The 20,779-nt window shown below is 40.5% G+C and overlaps 2 protein-coding genes across 3 annotated transcripts; one reads left to right on the plus strand and one right to left on the minus strand.

Moving 5' to 3' along the window:
* The first annotated feature begins 4,910 nt into the window (after window positions 1-4,910).
* cisd2 (CDGSH iron sulfur domain 2) lies at window positions 4,911-8,863 on the plus strand. Its single transcript, XM_079338519.1, has 3 exons — window positions 4,911-5,217; window positions 7,411-7,625; window positions 7,791-8,863. The coding sequence occupies exons 1-3, from the start codon at window positions 5,115-5,117 to the stop codon at window positions 7,878-7,880; spliced, it is 408 nt and encodes a 135-aa protein (XP_079194645.1). The 5' UTR covers window positions 4,911-5,114; the 3' UTR covers window positions 7,881-8,863.
* An 808-nt stretch (window positions 8,864-9,671) lies between these two features.
* Window positions 9,672-20,766, minus strand: LOC306820623 (sodium/hydrogen exchanger 9B2). Of its 2 annotated transcripts, none has more exons than XM_079338513.1 (13): window positions 20,659-20,766; window positions 18,869-19,146; window positions 17,801-18,002; window positions 17,347-17,517; window positions 15,887-16,029; window positions 15,436-15,563; window positions 14,068-14,243; window positions 13,647-13,753; window positions 12,757-12,906; window positions 12,507-12,615; window positions 11,947-12,083; window positions 11,599-11,782; window positions 9,672-11,366 (listed from the first exon to the last, which is right to left on the minus strand). In XM_079338513.1, the coding sequence occupies exons 2-13, from the start codon at window positions 19,064-19,066 to the stop codon at window positions 11,305-11,307; spliced, it is 1,767 nt and encodes a 588-aa protein (XP_079194639.1). In that variant the 5' UTR covers window positions 19,067-19,146; window positions 20,659-20,766; the 3' UTR covers window positions 9,672-11,304. The 2 variants fall into 2 exon arrangements, with proteins under 2 accessions (XP_079194639.1, XP_079194640.1); XM_079338514.1 differs by lacking the exon at window positions 20,659-20,766 and adding an exon at window positions 20,306-20,588.
* Between the last annotated feature and the right edge of the window lie 13 nt (window positions 20,767-20,779).

The raw sequence follows: 20,779 nt of genomic DNA on the forward strand, positions 1-20,779 counted from the left end.
TGATCCAGCCTTACGCCCCTATGTGAGCGCTGAGGTCTATGGATCAGAACCTGATGAAGGTCCCTCGAGCTCATTATCACACTAGAGGTGACCGGTCGTTCCAGGTCGTTGCTCCGAGCCTCTGGAATGAACTTCCATCATCCTTGCGCTCAATTGATTCAGTTGACACTTTCAAGAGTCAACTGAAGACGTTTTTATTTGTCCAGGCTTTTAATTAGTCTCTTTTAGGGCTGCTATGATTTTTTGTACTGTCTATATATTGCTTGTGATGTTTTTAAACCCTGTTTGTGAAGCACTTTGTGGCCCCTGCCTGCGAAAAGTGCTATATAAATAAATTTTACTTACTTACTTACTTACTTACTTACAATCAGAATGGAAGCTTCCTGGCACACGTTTTATTATTATAATTAACATTTGTGTCAGGAAAGCCAGACACACAATGATGATGCCTTTAGGTTCACACACTGTGTCATAATCATTGTATTTTTCTCAGGATGAAAATAAGTGGAAGTGAAATCATGACTGTCATTATGTGATAGGGTTGAAAAGATTGCAGAGAGGTCCTTTTAAAATTATAGGAATGTGCCGAACCTTTCAGCAGTAGATGCGTTATGTACAAACATGTGCTCTATATAAAGTACATTATGGTTATGTGTCTCACCTTTTGAATAACCTTTGGGGTCATAGCTGGATATTGATATATAGTTGCATAAAGAGACTGGCTTGGATCAAAAGAATGTCGGACTTTGATAGGTTTGAATTGAAGGTGGCGTTCTTTCATCCATTTTAAGATATTTGCAAGGCATGAACAAATACAAGCTGAGACTGAAGTGACAGGAAAAGATGTGAATTCTCAGCATAGCACTGACATAAGAAATCCTCGATGATTACACCAAGTGAGGTGCTGCTGCATATAGACACAAGAGGGGGTCCAAGCACTGACCCATGATGAGGCACCCCTCTGAACAAGTTGTACTGCTTGGACAATTCCTTTCCAGAATAATCTAAGAGCTCCCTGAGATGCAGGACATGAACCAGCAGAGGGCAGGCTCTGGGTTAGTGGCTCAGAGAGCTGGAGAGGAAGATTAGGTGGTTCACCCTGTCAAAGGCAGCAGACAGCAATAGAGGTGAGGATTGACCATCAACTTCAGCCAAACATATTCTGTTACTGACAGTATATCAGCATCAGTAGAGTGGCCCCACTTAATGCGAGACTGATATTTTGGAAAAAAAATATTTTATCGACAGGATTTCAGAGACAGTCTATGGGGACAGGGAGTTAATCCATTACTCAAATATTCATAATTTCCTTAATTGTGAAACCATTTTTAACTGTTTGGTTTGTCTTACAATTAATTGGCAAAAATAATAATGATTTTGTCAATAATAGGCTATGTCCTTGTTTTTTTTTATGTATAACAATTTCATGAATGGTTTCCAGAAAACACAAATGATCACATAAATGCAACAAAGAGATCCTCTGATGGCTGACTATCACTTTTACACAACATGGAAAATTATTTGATAGATCTTAATGTTAAAAGTTCATTGGATGGATAGATGCAGGTCTTTACTTTTTAGAACTGTGTTCTCAGTTTTAATAATGTCAATTAAACATTTTTTTTTATTTTTTTTTTTAAGCTCAGCAGAGTATAAAGTTTTTCTTAGAATATTAGAATAGAGCTTGTGAATTTGTTTGAATATATTGGGGGGTTTTTTTTAACCAGGAAACAAAATCCATTTATAAAGTGTGTAGGCAGATTAGATGGTTACTGAAAGCTAACATTTAAATTGTTTGCTCGGGTAATGTGCTATTAGGCACAGCATGTCGTCTACCTGTATATCTATGATTTTACCTTAACTTATTTACTTATGTTTACCTTATTTACACCTTGAAACCATAGAGCGCAGAACTCCATGGAATGTTATTTTTCAAAAGACTGATTCCATTCTAAGTGTCTTTGATGAGTCATCAGGTCTACTTATGAGACAACAGCTTTCCAGGCAGTCAGTTGAATTTGAACCTTTCAACAAGCGGCAGCATTAAGAGAGATAACTCAACTATCACCTCAGATCAACATATCTGTTCATCAGAGACAATTTACAAACAACAGCAGCATTTCCTTGTGACTTAAACAACCAGCCAAAGAAAATGCAGCGACCAACCTACCAAAGAAGGAACAACAACACCTTCAGACAGCAGGGTTATGGTCAACACATGGAGCTCGAAAGACTTCATGAAGATGTGAGAAACCTCACTGATCTCCTGGGGAGAGAGAGGCAACAGTGCTGTAAGGAGAGGAATGAAAAACTCCTGATCAGCCAAGAGTTGGAAGAGACAAAGCAACATCTGGCAAAGCAGAAAGCCCTCAAGGAAATGTATATAAACCGGGGGAAAGACACCAGGAGAGAGCTCGAGAGGCTGGAAAAGTACAGCACAGAAGAGACCCTCTCTGCATTTAAGATCGCCCAGAAAGTGAACGACACCACCAGGCAGAGGAAGAAGAAAGATCTTCATGTCGACTACGAGGAGCTCAAGGTGGCATACGTAGTTTGCAACGACAAGTTCACAAAAGAGCTCCAGAGTGAGAAGGAGAAAAATAAGGTCCTTCAAGAAGAACTGGACAGCAGCAAAGTTTCACACCATGAGCTCAAGATCAGGTACGAAGCCGACATGCTCGCTGCCAAGCAGTTGGTGGAGACACTTCAGTGCAAGAATGAGCAGCAAGGTCAGTCTCACGCAGAAAGAGTGTCCCGAGACCAGCAGGTGATCTCCACCTTGAAAGCTGAACTGGATGTCCTCGGTCAGAAGGCGAGAGAGGAGATTGCTGTCCTGCAACAGGCTGCTTTTGAGACGGAGAAGATGAACTTTACTGAGCTTGAGGGCCTGAAAACTCAGCTCAGTGATCAGAAAGTCATCAAGGAGCAGTTTGAGGAGCTACAAGTGGCTTATAAAACCAGCCAGGACAAGTTTACTGCTGAGCTCCAGAAGGAGAAGGACAACAGCACGTTTCTCCAAGAACAACTGGAGGAGTTTAGAGCGTCCAGCAAAGAGCACAGCCCAAGACACCAAACTGATGTACTGGTTCTGACACAGCAGGCTGAGAGCTGTCAGAAAGAACCTGAGAACCTGGAGGAAAAGATCAAGACCCTGCAGCAGATGAACATGGAGAGGGAGAACATCCAGTGTGAAGAAGAGGAGGAGTTGAAAACCCAGATTCAACTCCTGAACTCACAAAACAAGGAGCTCTCAAGTGAACTTGAAGCTCATCTGGAGGATCGCATACTTCCAACAAAAAAGAGAGCAAGTTGTGAGGAGAAGCAAGGTGAACCTTCATGCATGGAAGAGACTCTCCCCCAAGTCACTGCAGAAGCTCCAGGAAAGTCAGGACCTGTGGGACCTACAGAACGTGTAGGAACTTCAGGAGTGACAGAAACTGCAGAGGCTACTGAAGCTGTGGAACCAATGCAGCCTCAAAAGCCAGAGCAGCAGAAGCCCTGGTTTAAGCGATTCAGGCACTTCCTGGGACTGAGAAAACCTGAGAGTTGGAAGAAAAAGAAAGAACCTTCTTCCCTCTGCCCCCGACAATAACCCCCCCCCCCCTCCAAAAAAAAAACAAAAAAACAAACAAAAAAACTTTTTCATTGCTAGCATTTTGATTTACCATAATAATTCAAAATGTCAGCTTTGATAAGGTTTATGAAACAAAAAAACAAAAAACAAACATCTTCTAGTCATGTCAGAGGGCAGCACTGTGGCCTCACAGGAAGAACCTACCGACCAGTGGGAACTCTCCGTGTGCAGTTTGTTTGTTCTCTCCAACCATTTGTAGGTTTTTTCCTCCGGGACGCTCCGGTTTCCTACCACATATCCAAAAACATTCATCATAGGTTGAGTTGGCTACTCTTCAGTCTTCATTAAAAAAAACAAAAAATAAAAAAAAACATAATTTCCCTTTAAATGAAGTTGTATGTTGTGGTGTTTAAGTTGTTGGACAGAAAAGTTACAGAACCCTTTTGTTATCTGTGTCTATGTTTACTATCTTTTCTTTCTATGTTGTCTTTGTAGGTTTTAGCTTGTTTTTATATTTATCAGTATGTTTCTGTTTATGAGTCACACACAAAAAAAAAACCCACAGGAAGCTTTCCAGATAAATGCAGTGAGTTTCTATTGGCTGAAATGTGTGATATTAACGTTTGAATCTATTTGATTCTGGGTGCCGCCCTGTGTTTATATGCAAAGTAAAGCTTCCTCTGTACATGTGTTATGATTTGCAGCATGGTTAAGCCACTGCAGTAACAAATAATAGAAGTGGATTAGTGCAGCCCCCACTGATCAATAACCCTGTCACCCCATTCAATATACTCCATACTTCTTCTCCAATGGAAACATGATTCAATGTCAGAAAACAACCAGAATCCATCATATCATTCTATGTTCTGTTGCAAACAGCAAGAAAATGCCACAGAGACAAAAAAAGACAAAGCTGCTATACAACTATTCACATATTCATTCAGTCAGTAATGTGAAACTTCCCAACATATTTATACCCCCTCTTTTGTCTAAGCTGACTTTAGAAGGATTGCAAAAAGTGAATGAACTATTTACTGTGTACTTATTAACTAGTACTTATAAGGCCACATTTGGAATCTGATCAATGCCTTTCAGCAAAATCTAATCTGAAAATATTTGCTGTACTGTGAGTTTGTGTTGATTACATTAAACTCAGTGTTATTATTAAGAACGAATGTAAACAACACAAATGACAAAAGAGTAAAAGAAGAAATTAAGCTGCGGAACTCATAGACTGAAAGCCACGTTTACGAGCAGTCCCTAAAGCAGACTGAACCCGCCTCCTAAAGGATGAATTTAAGTCGTCCAATCAGGAGCTACCAACTCCTCCAACGCTGATTGGTCACGAGCTCCGTCGTCACTGGTCGTTGTTACGTCTATTCACGAAGGCTTTAACGCATTTCAGCGCCGTCTCTAGGTTTCAACGGGATGAGTTTACGCACCGGCGACAGGCTCCTCTAAGCACTAAACGCAAGGACATGAACAAACCCCAGGAACTATCCAAGTCAAACACAAAACCTGCTACTTTGACTTATTCAAGATGGTTTTGGAAACTATTTCAAGGATAATTAAAGTCCAGCTACCTGCGTACCTAAAAAGGCTTCCGCTCCCAGAGACGATCACCGGTTTTGCAAGGTTAACAGGTAAAAATAAAAACAGAGCAGCTGTGTTTCACTTCTGTAGATACTGTGAAGATGACTTCTGAACTCACTGGGAAACACTTCTCTCTGCACATACTCATACGTTTTTTTCTTGTTAAGCCTGTGACCAAAGATCCTGCATACAGCCAGGTCATGAAAGAACTACACACCTGTGTTATGTCCTTAAATGTTGACTAGATAACTTTAAAATCTTAACCATCGTTTCATAGCTAATAGAAAACTAAGTATTGACCTTAAAGTAATGCTTGCTATGAGACTTTATTGCCCAAAGTGAAGTCTTGAGGGTACACACTTTGATGATATTGATTATCAAATGTAAATAAAAGCCTGTCTTCTGGCGTGTGACCTGATCTGTCGTAACTGTTGGTCATGTGATGCTTCTGTCTGTACGCCACACACAATGTGGAACCTTCAGTTCAATGGCTTATTAAGTGATGTACACATATTGCACATTGTCTAATCCAAAGAGGAAACCAGTATGTGCAAGCTCTTCAGGTTTGACAAATAGAGAGGTTATAATGTTTTAATATGAAGTTAAAATCAGAGGAAAGAAAATGAGTTCCAGCCTTCAATGGGAGAATTGCTGTCAATTAGTGGGTTTGATTTTTTGGGGGGGTTTTGGAAAATGATGTACATTAATTGTAGGGGTTGGGATACAGATAGTGATAAATCAAGAAAATGTTGCAACCCTACATTGCCATCTTAAATCTAGACATAAAGCTGCTGTACTTTAAGATACCGTCTGTCTATTGTTTTAAAATGAGTGATATCAAAGTCTTGTATAAAAAAACAACCCTAATTTAACCTCAGGCAAGAAATATCAAAACATCATTCTCAAGAAGTTCAGATAGAGGAAATTCTGCCCTTAAATTATAGCAGTGAGCCTTGATGCATAAATACAGATGAACTTAATTAACCGTGACAAAACAATGAGGAGAAACAGATCACTGGTACTGGATCCATACTTCGTCCAGACAGGTTCTCCAACATGAGGGAAAGTTTGATGATCGTTTCCGTAACCATTTTTCGACACATCCTTGGGAATGCTTGACTCAACCAGGTCATGTGTAGCGTAGGTCTTATCACACATAGGATCTTGTCTCACCTGTTTGGCTGTGATGAACAAGCTGATTCATTAACATTTGTAAAGCCACCAAACACAAAACCACTGCTGCATATGCACAAGTGAGGATTTGAAATACAGGGGAAAGCACGCCACTGTAGCAGCTGTTCCAGGAACAAAGTGAAAGTCTCTCTTTGAGCTCATTGACCACCTCAACTTGACCTTTCAGCAAAAGCAGACCCTTCGGAAAGTGTCGAGTGGAGCCTAAAAATAGCCCCAAAATGTAAAAAGAAAAGCTGAGCTCGCTCTGCAGGATTGACATTCTTTGGTGACGGTAACCACGTTATCTGAGCAGTTCCTCTCTGTTCAGCCGACAATCCAAAAAACATGGATGGAAAACCTTAGGTTTGTGTGTGGTAATTACAGGTCAGGCTTCAGAATAGAGAAGACAATATGATAGTGTCACAAGATGCAACATTCATTAAATCCTCCTCTACATCAAATATCATTTCATAATGGAATTAAGGAGACACATGCTCCTTTAGGCAGCCAAATCCTTTGATTGAAAGTATTTTAATGGCCATAATAGTTTTAAAAAAGGTTCAAGGAGCCGGTGTATAACTCCCAGCTAAAATTCTAATGACATAACTGCGGTTAATCCTCAGTGTGCTTCACTTGTCTGTCTCTCCATGTATGGTGGACTGTGCGGCGGGTCTTTCCTAAAGCTCTTTTCTTGGCTCAGTGGGGCATTTCCCCTGATAGCTGAGAAGATACTCCTCCATACAATAGTGATCACGCCGAGTAATGGAGCAGAAATGTAGACAAGAGGTGAGATCGTTGGACTGTCTGTCCAGTAGATACAGAGTGTCACCCTGCTGTCAGAGGCCTCAACAAGAGGAGAGGAGAGGGTGGTGTGGCAGAGGATCGACCACCTGAAGTTTGTATTGAGTAGTTAAGTGGAGTTTAACTGCAATAATATTTTAATACCACAAATATGTCATCTAACTTCATGTCATCGTGATTTAAAATCATCTTTATAAAGACATGTGCTCAGTCAGTTTATTTACCCTGTTTGCTAATGTATCGGGGATATATATGTGATGTGTCTGCAGTATCTGAATGGCTCCGGTTGCTGCCTCTCCTGGGTATCCTAGCTCTGCTCGGCTACCTGACCATTCGCCCGTTCCTGCCCAAGAAGAAGAAGCAGCGAGACTGTCTGATCAATCTGAAGATCCAGAAAGAGAACCCGAAAGTGGTCAACGAGATAGACATCGAAGACCTGAACAGTGCAAATGTTTGTTACTGTCGCTGCTGGCGTTCCAAAACTGTAAGTCCACGTGTTATTTTCTGGTCGATGTAGCATGCACGGAAATATTTATTTTCACTAAATGTATGGGTTGTTTGTTTTTACTTGAGCGTAAAGTGAAGGCTGTTTCTTCTCCTTCTTCAGAGTATTGCTGATCAGCTAATATAAAACTGTTTCCTGTTTTAGTTTCCTGTTTGTGACAAGTCACACTTAAAGCACAACGAGCTAACAGGAGACAACGTGGGACCGCTCATTCTCAAGAAGAAGATACTGTAATCGACCACTGATGGGAGCCTCCTATCACCTCTCCAGATTAGACATTTCTTTTGCATTTCCTAATAGTTTGTACACTTTAATTCTTTCCAAGGATCTGAGATTAGTGTCATGTTAATGTTGGTCAGAAAATGGACATCCTGTCTCTTTTTTTTATTTTATTTTATTTTATTCTTTTTAACGTGGTCCCTAGCACACCTAAAATACAAGCTTCCAGTCTGGTTGTGTGAAAAAAAAATGTTTTTAACATTCTTTAATGGCAATATCCAGTTGATTCATGTTGTTAGCAGAACAGCCTTGTTATGTCTTTAAGATCCATTGGGTACAAACACTTGGGACCACTTTGAGGGGGAAACATAATGGCAGCGACTTTATAAAAACTTTCAATAAGCCTACTTAAAAAAATGGTTGTTTAAAGTTGTTTTTTGGCTTTTTTTTTGCTTTTACTGGATAAGCCAGCTGAAGAGAGACGGTAAATGTTGGGAGGAGAGAGAGTGAACAATGACATGCAGCAAAGGGTCGAGGTTGGATTCGAACCCACAACATAGCCACTAGCCCCAGTTAATGGCTGTTTCAATGAAGAAAAAACCCCCCGTCAATACTAGTCAGACCTGTAATCATAAGTGTACTGTATTCCTTCTTTTCTGCTATTACTATCATCTTTTTCTTTGTCTTGTTTCAGGGACTCTGTGAGCCAAATATTAACATACTTTCAGGAAGTAAAGGACTCTCTTCTGAGTTATTCAGTATCCAAGGTCACTTATCTCTCATTAGATGTTGTTCAAAGCCTTTAATGTAAACATTTCAATAAACTGCACAGTTGAGTTTTATCCAGATTAAAGCACATTACCCTGTTAATAAGGACATATCACTGAATATGTTTTTGTGGCCTCTGTAACGTCGTCATGGCTGTATATAGTTGTTTTCTGCTGGATCTCTTGTTTCCTCAGTGCTACCTTTAACCATAAATGGCCTTTAATGTTGTACCTCTGTTTTTATGTTAATGCCTTTGGATGAGTGCTTATGAAATATTTGTCATTCTGCATACAAGAAGTCAGAGATGTTTAACTCACCATTTTAGCGAACAAGACAGTAGTTAGCTTACCTCCGTCCTTTAAACCTTGAGAGAAAATTATTGTCATTGAAAGATAAGGGAAGCTAAGTCTTAAATGTTTTAAGAATGAAGTATCTATTTCTACACAAGGTTTTTGTTTTAGGCACTCCCTGTACAGAATTTCGAACTCAACAGGATGTTAGGAAGAACAAAATGAAGACTCTTGCTGCTTACTGCTCTCTGTGGGCTCATCCCTCCTTGCTAAAGCCTTTATGCTAACTTTAGCATGCTCATAATTTGAATACTACCAGGCTGTCGTTTAGCATACGCAGTGTAAACGAAACAAGCAAAACAATTTATCTCCCTGTAGATTTGAATATATATTCAGATATAGTTTGGGTTTTGTATGCTGTTAATGTAGAGACATGACAGAGTATAGAGTTGGAAATTAGGGACAGAGTGGAGAATGACATGAGAGAAAGTAGCCACAGGTCGGGTGGTGTGAAAATTTAAGCACCATAAGAATTATAAGATGCTCCATTAAAAGTATGGATTTCTGTCAGATGACATCACCACCCACATACTTTACTATCTAAAGAGCCTTGGTGTTAGCTTTAAACAAATACAAAAAAACCTAAACAAAAAATTATTACAACAATATGTCAAGTGGAACTGTATAAATAACTAGTGATAGTTCGTCTACTGTAACTGATGACCTTATCAAAGACACTTACAGGGACTTGTCAAGTTTATCATTTATTTTAAAGAATATTTGGTAAAAAACTAATAAATCATGTTCTTCTAACATAAATAGTTGCTGACAATATAAAAGATCATTTTAAATGTAAATAGATTTAAACAAATACAAAACATCTTCAGGTACACTGCATACTTAAAAACAATCATATGTGAAGCAAACAGGAAATCTCTATTTTCCAACATAAATAAACTACAAACAGTAAAAGGGTTCAAATAGAACTGACATATGGACCTGATTCTTTTTTAACATGTATTAAAATAAAAGCAGACTTTTTGCATGTAGAAGATCATAGGAGCTTCAGCAGCATTGTATATAAAGCTTAGAAAATAAAGTGTACTGTTAAAGGAGCAATATGTAAGACATCTACTGACTTCAAGCATAACCCTTACTATATATTCAGACGTTAAGGAAACATGAAATCGTGTTGACTTTTCTGACAATGCAGCAGCCAGTACATCATCCCTCTAAAATCAATTCTGGTCCTGAATGGTCTCCTTGCTCCTTTAAGAACGAATCCCTGAGTGTTTGCAAACTACATCACCAAGACACACAGCTAATACAAAATGATAAAAAAAAAAAAATGCAAAAGAAGCAACACAAACACAAAGCAGTTACTTTAGTGCAACACCTACAAATAAAGCGTGTGACAACTTAGTAGTCTAATTTAAATCTAGGAAATACTGCTACAGTGATTCCAAGGGGACATATTATGAAAAATCCACTTTTAGTGTTTTTGAACACATATTTTAGTAGCTTGATTGAGAAAAATGTTCTGTATAGGCCTAATATGTTACATGATAGCCATTTAATAAAAAAAATGTATGTTATCACTTTCTGAGAAAGCCGGTCAATAAGTTTGTGCGTACGCATGGTCTTCAGAAGTTCTATTTTTGTTTGCAGAGTAAGAATACATTCAAGTAAGAATATATTGATGAATCTCAGATTTGTACTTCAAACGTTCGTACAAACGGTTTGCGAACCGATTTGATCATATGCACTGTTAGTGAATGAGGTCCATTGTTTCCAACAATGTAATAAAACAGTGGATTCATGACCAATCACCTTTACAAAAAAGTTCACTCTAATGGTGCTCTCAATTTCAGATTAAACATTCATTTGACAGTGCAGCTGTGGGATGTGGGTCATCTGTTTGGAGCTTGAGGCCTGGCAAACATTAAGAGCTGACTTACACAAAGAGACAAAGAGCCACTTGGTGGCTAAAGAAACAAGTTAACCCCTTGATGCCTATTGTCGCGAATTTGCATCAAACTGAACCCGCTCCGTATTCCTCCACTGCCGGTTGATGCACTTTCAATACATACCAAGGAACCTTTTGCAAGCATTCGTTTATCATAGGACCAGTGGGAGACGGAACAACAGCAGTTTGATGTGTTATTTATTATTTTTATGTAATATCTATTTTATGTGCTATTTTCAAATAAACTTTCTCAACTTAATTAAGATTCTACTTGAAAGCAGAAACACGTAAAAAAAAAAAAAAAAAACGTTTTAAAACTTAGAAACAAATTCAGGCGTCAAGGGGTTAAATGTCTGAGGTGTGAAAGCACACCTGAAGTCTTTTAAAAATGTTTGCTGTTTGAAGACAGGTGGCATCAAAGCGTACTCTCATAGGTGACAGGAGTTTCATTTTCATCTTCAGCTCCTGCTGCTGTGCCTGGAAATTCAAAGGATAAAGAGGCGAAAAGAAATTTCAGATTCGATTTTAAAAAAAGAAAAAATTGACAGAGTAAATAGAGGCAACCTGAAGCTATGTAAATCCAACTTTACGCAAAGGCTATTCACTACTCAAACACAACTACAAGGATAGGGTTGACTGCAGTGTTCAAGTGTTGCATTCAGAACTTTACCTAAGAAAAAAGCTGATAAATTGGGTTTGACTCGCTCACCACAGGATGAGTTTTTTGGCTTTCGTAGCAGGCGGGGTCCAGCGAGCCCTATGATAAGAGCTCCCACTGGAGCTGTGAGAAGGATGGCCAGCACAGCCACAGTTAGCACATCCATGCCGTACTTCTGCAGCTGCGGGTCATCCCTGGTCCTGGCAGTGTCCAGAGCTGTGGAGCCTATAGCTGCCTAATGGAAGACAGAGACAACCATCACCTCAAGGGGAGACTCTTAATTTGAAAGACATCAAGACATCAATTTATTCTAAATCTTTGTGTTCTTAAAAAAAAAAAAAAAAGACTGAGGAAAATTAGATGAGTCGATGGCAAACACATATTGAAGAGCTGACGTACCTGTACTGTGGCTTTGGGCATCCATGCTAGAGCTATGAACACCTTTTCCTTCATGTTAAAGCCCGCACACAGAACACAGACATAAGTGAACAGGATACGAATCAGCAGAGCAATAAGCAGAGAAGCTATACCAAGACCTAAGCAGAAAAAAACAGACAAGAGACATATTAGAGGTATCCCAGCATATTCATCCTGAAATATAACAGAAATAAAAAATACATTATTATGTCACCAGTTTTTCTTCCTAAAAAGCAAGGATGGGCAAGAGAGGGAAAAGAGTAAAAAGCAGTCTCACTATGTGATAGTTACAGAATGGCCCTCCTTTAAAATCTATTAAGTGTGTGTATTTGTAGCACAGAGAGATTTCTGACTGAGTTCTGACACAGACTAAGGTTTAAATATTTGCAGAACACAAACAGAGACACAACTCTCCCGGGTGGGTTTATGTTTGACTACGCAAATATATTTACATCCTCACGGTCACATTTGAATGAGCATAACAGCCACGTCACTGGATTATGTTTGAGCCGTTTGTGCACCCATGGGTGTGGTTGTCTCACCGACTGTATGTCCCTCCAACTCAGAGATTCTGATCTCGGCTCCGATCAATCCGAAGAGAAGAGGCTGAAAAATGTCCCACGCCCACCCTACCACTTCTTCCACCTGCGCCTTTAATGCAGAGGAGACACAGAGAAGGGTCAGCGTTGACATGCAGCAGTGTGGACGTTTAATCACACATGATAGAATGTGGTTAAACTTCTTTTTAACTTCAAAATGTATGATTGGGAATATGAAAAAGATTGTTCCTACCTTTCCTCCGCCCCAGCCCAGGCCAGCCAGGAAGGCAAGCACCAGGGTGCAGAGGCCTCCAGAGCCAGGGAACCCAGCAACTGCACTGCCAAACACGGCAAAGACAGACAGGCCCAGCACCAAGAAGGATCGCTTCATTACTAAATGTTTCTATGTGAGAAAAAAAAAAAAAAAGATTAGATACAGAATATCAAGAAATACAAAAACAAGCTGCACTAAACACTTGTAAGGTATCGTCAGGTGGAGGATGATTACATTCCACATAAAGTGGTGATTGATTTATTCAGATTGTGTCTGCTGTGATATCTTTCTATACGTTTTAAATGACACGAGTCCATATAGTGCTAATAAAACCTCCCGAGTTCCTCATTTCAAATCAGAGATGGAACGCTTGAATGACTTGTTACATACACAGACTGAGTGCGTCGTTCAGGGCTCTCCAACCTTTCTTCATCCGAGAGCTACTCTGACCAAATACAAAAGGCCTAGAGCTGCTTGCATCACATCGATTGCATTTATTTACATAGCACACGTTTGTACACGTGTGAAATTGCAATAAGCCAATGCTTATCAAGCTTAAATTCATATCAAGCTTTCAAGCTCATGAAAAAAATAAAGACTATTTGACACTTCTTTATGTGCCACAGTCAACTATGTAACTGAAAATTCACGTCAACGTCCAAGAAGACATGACGACTTTACACTCGTTTTTAATGGGCCAAAAAATATGAATAGTGGAAAGAGGTGCATTTACTGTCGTCAGATGTTTTTTGTTTTTTTTAAAACAGTCGGTCAACCTTTAGGTGAACTACTAAAAAGCTGCCCGTGAGCTACCCGTTGGAGACCCCTGGTCGAGCTGGAGGGGATGCAGTAAAATAAAGTGTGCCTACCTGGTCAACACTGGGAAAGTACTGAATGAGGAAGCCAAGAATAATCCCAGCAACCATCCCACCAGCCACCTCCATCACACCTCTCATGAGGTTGTACCAAGTGGAGCCTGGAAGGATCGGCACAGTATAAACATACAAGAATCAACAATAACCTGAGTAATGGTCCTGTTTTATTTGGTGTTTTTAATGCAGTAATGTAAATCCATTTCGAGGTAAAACTGCAGCCATGTTGTCTTCATGAATTGGCAAAACAAAAAAACAGCACACTAACACCCTCTGCTGAACTTCCAACAAACTACAGACATAAAGAAATCCTCTCCTGTGTTGAGGTTACTGAACTTTCGTCCACTCCCCTGCAGATATGTGTTGCAAATGCAGAATATTGAATCACCCCGGCACACGCCAACGTCGACAGCCTCACCTGTTGCAAACGCCATGCCCAAGCATGTGGTGAAGCCCGTGATGGCGAGAATGTCGTCGAAGCTGCCCGCTGCCATCAGCAGCGTGGGGATGCCCTGCTCCACGCCGTAACCATCCTTCTGCAGCTGCAACATGGAGGGAACCACCACGGCCGGAGACACAGCGCCCAGCACAAAGCTAGAATGGGGAGGATACAGGTGTTTGAGTAATGCAGACATGACAACATGAAGAAAAGAGTTAACTTTGGAAAACTTGAGAAAACACATTCCCTTCATGTGCTTGGACAGCGTTTTTGTTCTGAGCTTCAATCTCAGACTCAATCTCCTTTTTTTTCTACAAAAATGTCAAACTAACAACTGAAACACTGACTGATAGTTACACTTTTTTAACAAACTTTTTTTCCCCCCAAAGAAATCCCCCCCTAAAAAGGACTTTTCAGTTGGCTAATAGTGACAGGTTTCTACTGGCTCCAATTTCCCCTTGAACAGCTGATAAGCATTATATAAAGAAGAGGAACCAGCCATCAGTGTTGGTGTCAACCCCTGAAGGCAGAGCAGCCTGAAATAAGACAGAAATGCTTACTATGTCGTAATGTGATCTAGTGACTCTCGACGAGCACTGTGTGTGTGTGTGTGTGTGTTCATTATATCTGCTTCATGGGAACATGTTCTTTGTTGTACTGTGTTGTTCCTACTCGCCTTCATATTTACAGTTCAGCCTTTTCCGTTCTTGTTTCTATCAGCACACGTGACTATCTGCTTCAGCTGAGTGATCTGCTTCTGTCCCGTGAAAACTCAGAAGTGGACTGACACAGCCCTTAAAGCAACAACATGTCACTTTTTCCCCTCACTTAAGTTAAATAGTACAATAACCTTTAACAGAGAGAATGGAGTCTATTCCATTTCCGCAGAGTGCCCAGGTCACCTGCTGTAAGCACTGTGTAACTTTGGCAGCAGGTCACAGTTCTCTCGCCAGAAAAGCAAACACGCTTGGCTTTACGACACAAGATCACACACCGGCCTGAAGTAAAAAAGAAGTGTGTTATTCTGTCTTGGTACAGTTTGATGAGGCTAAGGACAAAGGAAGAGGAGGAGGAGGAGGGTTAGAAAAATTAAGAATATATATAAAAGTAAGAAGGGAAAAAGAGAGAGTGACCGAGCCACCTGGTTCTTTGTCATCTCGAGATGAATTTGCCAGTGCTGCCTCGTTGAAAAATGTGAAACAACAGTTAAATTTCCCCCTCACGTCCCCCCCCCGTATATTTCCTGTCTGTTCTTTAACAGTTTAATCACAACAACTTACCACATAGAGTTGACATTGAAAGTGTGATCAAAGGAGAGCAGGCAGAGTGGGCAGTTGTGTTACTTACCCGAGGATGAAGCCCCACACCCAGGGCAAGCCCATGAGGAAGTGAGAGACCAGCGCTGTGCTGCAGGCCTCGATGATGCAGGGCCCGGCTGCCACACGTGCACAAACAGACTTCAGTTTCTTCAGAGCCTGCAAACACAAACATCATCCATGACTTGATATATGGTTGCAAACAATCAAGTCGTCGTTCAAAGCAAAAATACCACACGTTAGCTTCTTTGATTGCAACCATTTTTAGTTTGGTAAGAAGTGGATGGGCAGAAGCAAACATTCAAGTGATATAAATAATCGTTCTTTGTGACTGAGGTCAGTTCAGTTCAGCTAATTTTAAAGAAAACACTCTGTTCAGCTGTTACTGAGATTTTAAAAGCTACAGAGAATTTGTACAATTTAACCTGATCAATAAAAAAAGGAGAAGAGTTTCAACCCTAGTAAACTTTACAGTGGCGTACCGTGGGATCCAACCCTAAACCAGCTCGGGCAAGTATAACAGCCAGAGCGACGTTCCTCAGTGACGCAGACCACCTGAAGTCAATGTACACCCCATCTGTTATGACTGGGATGTTTCTCAGCAGGAAACCCATCAGCAGCATACCTGCAACACAGCAGAGGGCATGAGAGAGGAGAGACGATCCTTCACGGCCGACACAGATAAAGAACAACAATCACAGAACAGATCTCCCCTCGCTTGATCAACTTACAGCGCTCATGTTCCATAGCTGAGATACTGAGACTCACTCCTGTGTTTTACCACTAAAAATGCAATTAAAAAAAATAAAAAATAAATAAAAATTATTTCATCTGTTAATTCACATCTTCAGAGCGTGCAACTGGTTTGAACAGATTAGATTACATCAGAAGACAGAAGGGGACAAATGACATCACGTTATGCAGAAATCTTATCTGAAAAAAAAAAGAAAAAAACAACAACTACAGAAATAAATACTGAACTGGTCAATGAAATATTTTCTTGAGGTAAACACGGGAGAATTGAGTTTTGCTCAAAGCAAAATCAAAGATGTGTCTTGATTGAACTTCAAACTTCTTCTGATTTTTTGTTCCACTTCCTTGATTTTAATCTTGTTATTGGTGCAGCTTAGGGCTCATGGTCTCACTAAAAGTCCAGCAAGTCTCAGGAATGAACTTCATGAACTTCCTTTGTTACGCGTTCAAAATGCCCATGCCATAAACTTTTGTAGTAATCATATAATCATTATGTCTGCGAGACAGACACGTCCTCTGTGGAGGACTCATAACTGTCTTTCTGTTAAAACATGAAAAAAAAAAATCGTCTTAAAGACCGTTGACTTTTATTTGAGCTCTTCCTCTGCGATGAGAACAACTCTCTGTTCTGACATGAATCAGACAGAACAAACCATTCTTTGTGCTGTACATAGAGAATGTCCCACATGAGCCCATTTCCTGCCTGGATCTATCTGTAGGTAACTGTACATTGTACTTAGAGAGACCCGGAACAAACCTGGAGAGCTGACTGGAATGAGTCAGCATTTTTTTTTTTTTTTTTTGCTGAGGCTAGCCTTTTTGGGCCACGCTTGGGTGAAAGATTAAGTATTCAAAAGAAAGAGGGTTTGAAAAACAGAGAGTAATGTAATGACAATACAGAGCACCAATCACCAGCTGAACCTGCAATTTAGCTAAAAATGCTCCCTGATTAGTGCTGCAATGTATAACTGCTCTGTGAGGTGGGGAAGGGCCAGCCATTACGTCATCTAATTGTTTGGAGTAAAATATATTCTAGGCATATGCCTTATTAAATAAGCAGTTTGATCACTTTTGTAGTGTGATAATATCCCCCTGGCAGAGACACACGTGTTATTAAATATAAGATAAAGGTCTGTATAAGCACACCAGCACATAGAGCGCAAACATTACATGTTCTTCGCAGCCTTACCCAGGAGTGGGGGGAACGGGGGAAGTTTTGGCAGACGGATGAGAGCCACCACTTTCCCACCGATGAGCGAGCAGATGAAGAGGATTGTGATGCCAAACAAGTTTCCCCCTGGAAGACATTCTTTCTCTGTGACGGACCACACGACTCCAAAGAGCACAGCTGCCAAAAGGACTGGAGGAGACGCAGGGGACAGACATTAGATTGGATTGCCCTGTTTGATTTATTACCATTTATAAACAAGTGGGTGGTGAACATGTACACTTCAACTACTCATTATTTAAAAAGAAGGTGATTGAAAAACTCTTAAGATCACATTGTTGACTGTCTCGTGTATTATCAGTGAGAGAGTATTGAAATGTTCACTCATGTCCTGTGCTGTTTTTCAATCTTGTGTGTATAAATGTCCAGGTTTTGGGACTCACTGAGCCAGTCTGAGTGTCTCTCTCTGATTTACCTTTTGTAATGAGCGAGGCCAGAAGGCCTCTTGGCGGACATGGGCAAAATCTGCGCAGCAAGGGGCAGCAGACCACAGGGGGGTCTGTGTTGGTGCCGGCATCCACAACGGGGTTTCGAGGAAGAAAATATGTGGTCTCCTCTGTGACATTTGGACTGGAGCATCTCCGTACCACCACCTGGATCTGATTCACACTCAAGTGCTGGAAAAGGAGAATCAGCTCAGTCAATACATTTTGCCTCTGGGACATTTCTTTATTTATACCACATGTGTAAAGGCCATACATGAAGAAACAATGACATGTTCTGACAGAGGTGTACACTGCCTTTACACTAACTATAGCCAGCAGTATTGAATACAGTCCTTATTGTACAAATGGCCACTACCATGTAAGCCTTACTAAAGTGTCTGAGCAGTCAAAAAAAATGAATATTGTGGGCAGAACACTACATCAAAAGGTTCAGACTGGAACAAATATTAACACATTGCTTATTGAATAAAATAAAGGCAAAGTGACTTTATTCATATGACACATTTCATGCACAAAGGCAACTCCAGGAAAGACTGATGGATGTCTGTCACCTTTTCAAATTCCAACATTAATTTGGTCTTGCACTCTATCGACATTGTTTACATAAGGGAAGTCATACCAACAGAGAAAAAATATGAACTTGCTTAAGAAGGTGAAAACTGCATCAGAAGAACTCCTTTGTTTGTATAGTATGACTGAATACACTGGCTTTGTCTTTTGCTGTATTGTAATACATTTTCACTTGAATGAGCAACAGCGAGCAAGTTAAGCCGAGAGAAAAGTGTATTAAAATGTCACAACGAAACTCAGCTGACTGACAGAGAATCAGAACAACCAAACATCACCACTGCATTCATGTGTATATTTAATCATGTTTTTTATTTAGAGTGTTTTCCCCAAACAATAGATAATATTTGTTGCCTGGCATATATACATATTTTAGTTTTTTTTGGAAAAATAAAGTTACACCACAGTAAGTGGTTTTAAAGGGTAAAAATCTGAAGTTAGAAAAAAACTGAAAGTTAGAAATACTTTACCTCCACATGGTTTGGTGAAGGCAATGCAATCCTATCCAAGAGTGGGCTGGGTGCTGGACTAGGTGCTGGACTGGGTGCTGGACTGGGTGCTGGAGTGTGCACAGGGCTGGGCTCTGGGGATGCAGGTTTGGGCTGAGCTTCCTCCATGGCAGTTGGCAACAGTAATTCTAGTCCACTCTCCTCTCGATCACAGTACATCAAGCTGATGGGTGGGGTTGGCCATCGATGGGCAGTTCCTTCACTTCTGGCTCTGTTTCTCTTGCGCTGTCTGCAGGCTCCTGTCCATATCATAGATTTGTCAATACAAAAAATAAATGATTAACTTGTCAATGTCAGGACAAGTTTGGGGCACAGCATGGCGTGAACTGATATATTTGATTTCACCCACATATGCCTCTATTATTATGCTTAATACAACAAATACTGAATTTGCAAAATAGGTGTTAAAGAGGGAAAGAAGAACAAACCTGGCTACAAACCAAAGAAAGCTTGGTGGGTGTGCCAGACACAGTTTAAGAGGTAAAACATAAGCAAGTGAGATATTCAGTCTAAAGGTTGATATAAAATGACCTGCCTGCACTTTGAAGATATGGCTGCAAGTGGCACGCACCTGTTCTGTAGCTATAGTTTTTTTGTTTTTTTAAATTATTATTAATTTGACGCTTATAACTGGCAACATTTACCCAGTAAAACAGAATGTACAATGAACATCTAGAAAAATGAAACACGGCTGAGTACATGAAGTATTTTATTCTGAAGAGCAGAGTGAGCTGCTGGATGGGGAGGGAGGGAGTAACAGAAGGAGCTAAATGTACTGCCTTTCTCTGCAGCTCACTTAACGTGTTACAAACATAATGCGCTGCCTACTAACAAAGTAATTCTTCTTAACCTGTTACAGTTGACAACACTATACTCTGTGTTCCTCTTAATAAGTTTAGTTCAAGAAGAAGAGTAATTTGCAACGAGCTAACGCTACTACAATGTTTTGACAGTTGCCAATGGCAACAACAGACGCTGGTTAATCCCATTTCGAGCAGACCACACTAATCAATGCTTACAGCTCGACCATATGGCACATTTAGCTAGCTTTAGCTCAAGTACGTTACAGCGGATGCCAGGACAAGAAGTAGGTTAGAGTTAACTAGCGACAGCCAACTATAAGCCGGTCCAACTGGCATAAATGGCTTTCTACTCAGCTCAGCAAAGTAAATGTTTACAGGTCGAGTAGTGAAGGCATTTAACGTGTTTACAACGTTGCACAAGCATTTGAGCTATGAGGCAAATGAACGCCTCGCGATAGACTGAGTCAGTGGACTAATTATCGGACAGCAGCGCATTTGCTCATCGGCTACAGCTAATACACGCGTGTAGTAACTTCACTCTTTCCGAAGGACTAAATATGAGCGTCCCTATTATCTCAAACAAAAATTCACTAACCATCAACGCGTTAATGTTGGATCGATAGAGGGTCTCTCGAAATTACACCGAGGTTTACCAAAGCCACCGGCAACGGAACGATAACATGAACCAGCGTGGACTACAGATTGACTCTTCCTGGTCCATAGACTCCACAAACCACATTAATCAACTCCAGTGGGCTAAGCTGGGTTGCATTTGGCTTTAGCAGACGCATCAAATTTCGCAATGACTAATAGCTTGTCCGATAATGGAATTATTGTCGAGTAGCAGTGGCTGCATTCTTGGCGCTTCCGACCAAGACGTCACACTAAAGAAACCGCCCCCGTCCTCCCAATATAACACAAACCCACTTTAAGAAAAATCAGCCTCACCTCATAACGTAAACATTGTCATCTTCTCATGTCTACGGCAGCGTTTCTGACACCAGTCTTATGGCAGATCGAGCAGCTGGGGAATGAGAATCAGGCGGATTAGTGATGGCAAAGCATGTAC

The sequence above is a fragment of the Symphodus melops genome (assembly GCF_947650265.1).
Source record: "Symphodus melops genome assembly, chromosome: 2".
Classification (NCBI taxonomy): domain Eukaryota; kingdom Metazoa; phylum Chordata; class Actinopteri; order Labriformes; family Labridae; genus Symphodus; species Symphodus melops.

Bases quoted from the DNA above. Each gene is read 5' to 3' on its own strand.
- cisd2 (XM_079338519.1), top strand. From the start codon at position 5,115: ATGGTTTTGGAAACTATTTCAAGGATAATTAAAGTCCAGCTACCTGCG. The intron at 5,218-7,410 runs GTAAAAATAAAA...ATGTGTCTGCAG, and splicing joins CGGTTTTGCAAGGTTAACAG to TATCTGAATGGCTCCGGTTG. The intron at 7,626-7,790 runs GTAAGTCCACGT...TTCCTGTTTTAG, and splicing joins GCTGCTGGCGTTCCAAAACT to TTTCCTGTTTGTGACAAGTC.
- LOC306820623 (XM_079338513.1), bottom strand. From the start codon at position 19,066: ATGTACTGTGATCGAGAGGAGAGTGGACTAGAATTACTGTTGCCAACT. The intron at 12,084-12,506 runs GTGAGACAACCA...TTTTCTGCTTAG, and splicing joins GTTGGAGGGACATACAGTCG to GTCTTGGTATAGCTTCTCTG. The intron at 11,783-11,946 runs GTACGTCAGCTC...GTCTTCCATTAG, and splicing joins TGCCCAAAGCCACAGTACAG to GCAGCTATAGGCTCCACAGC.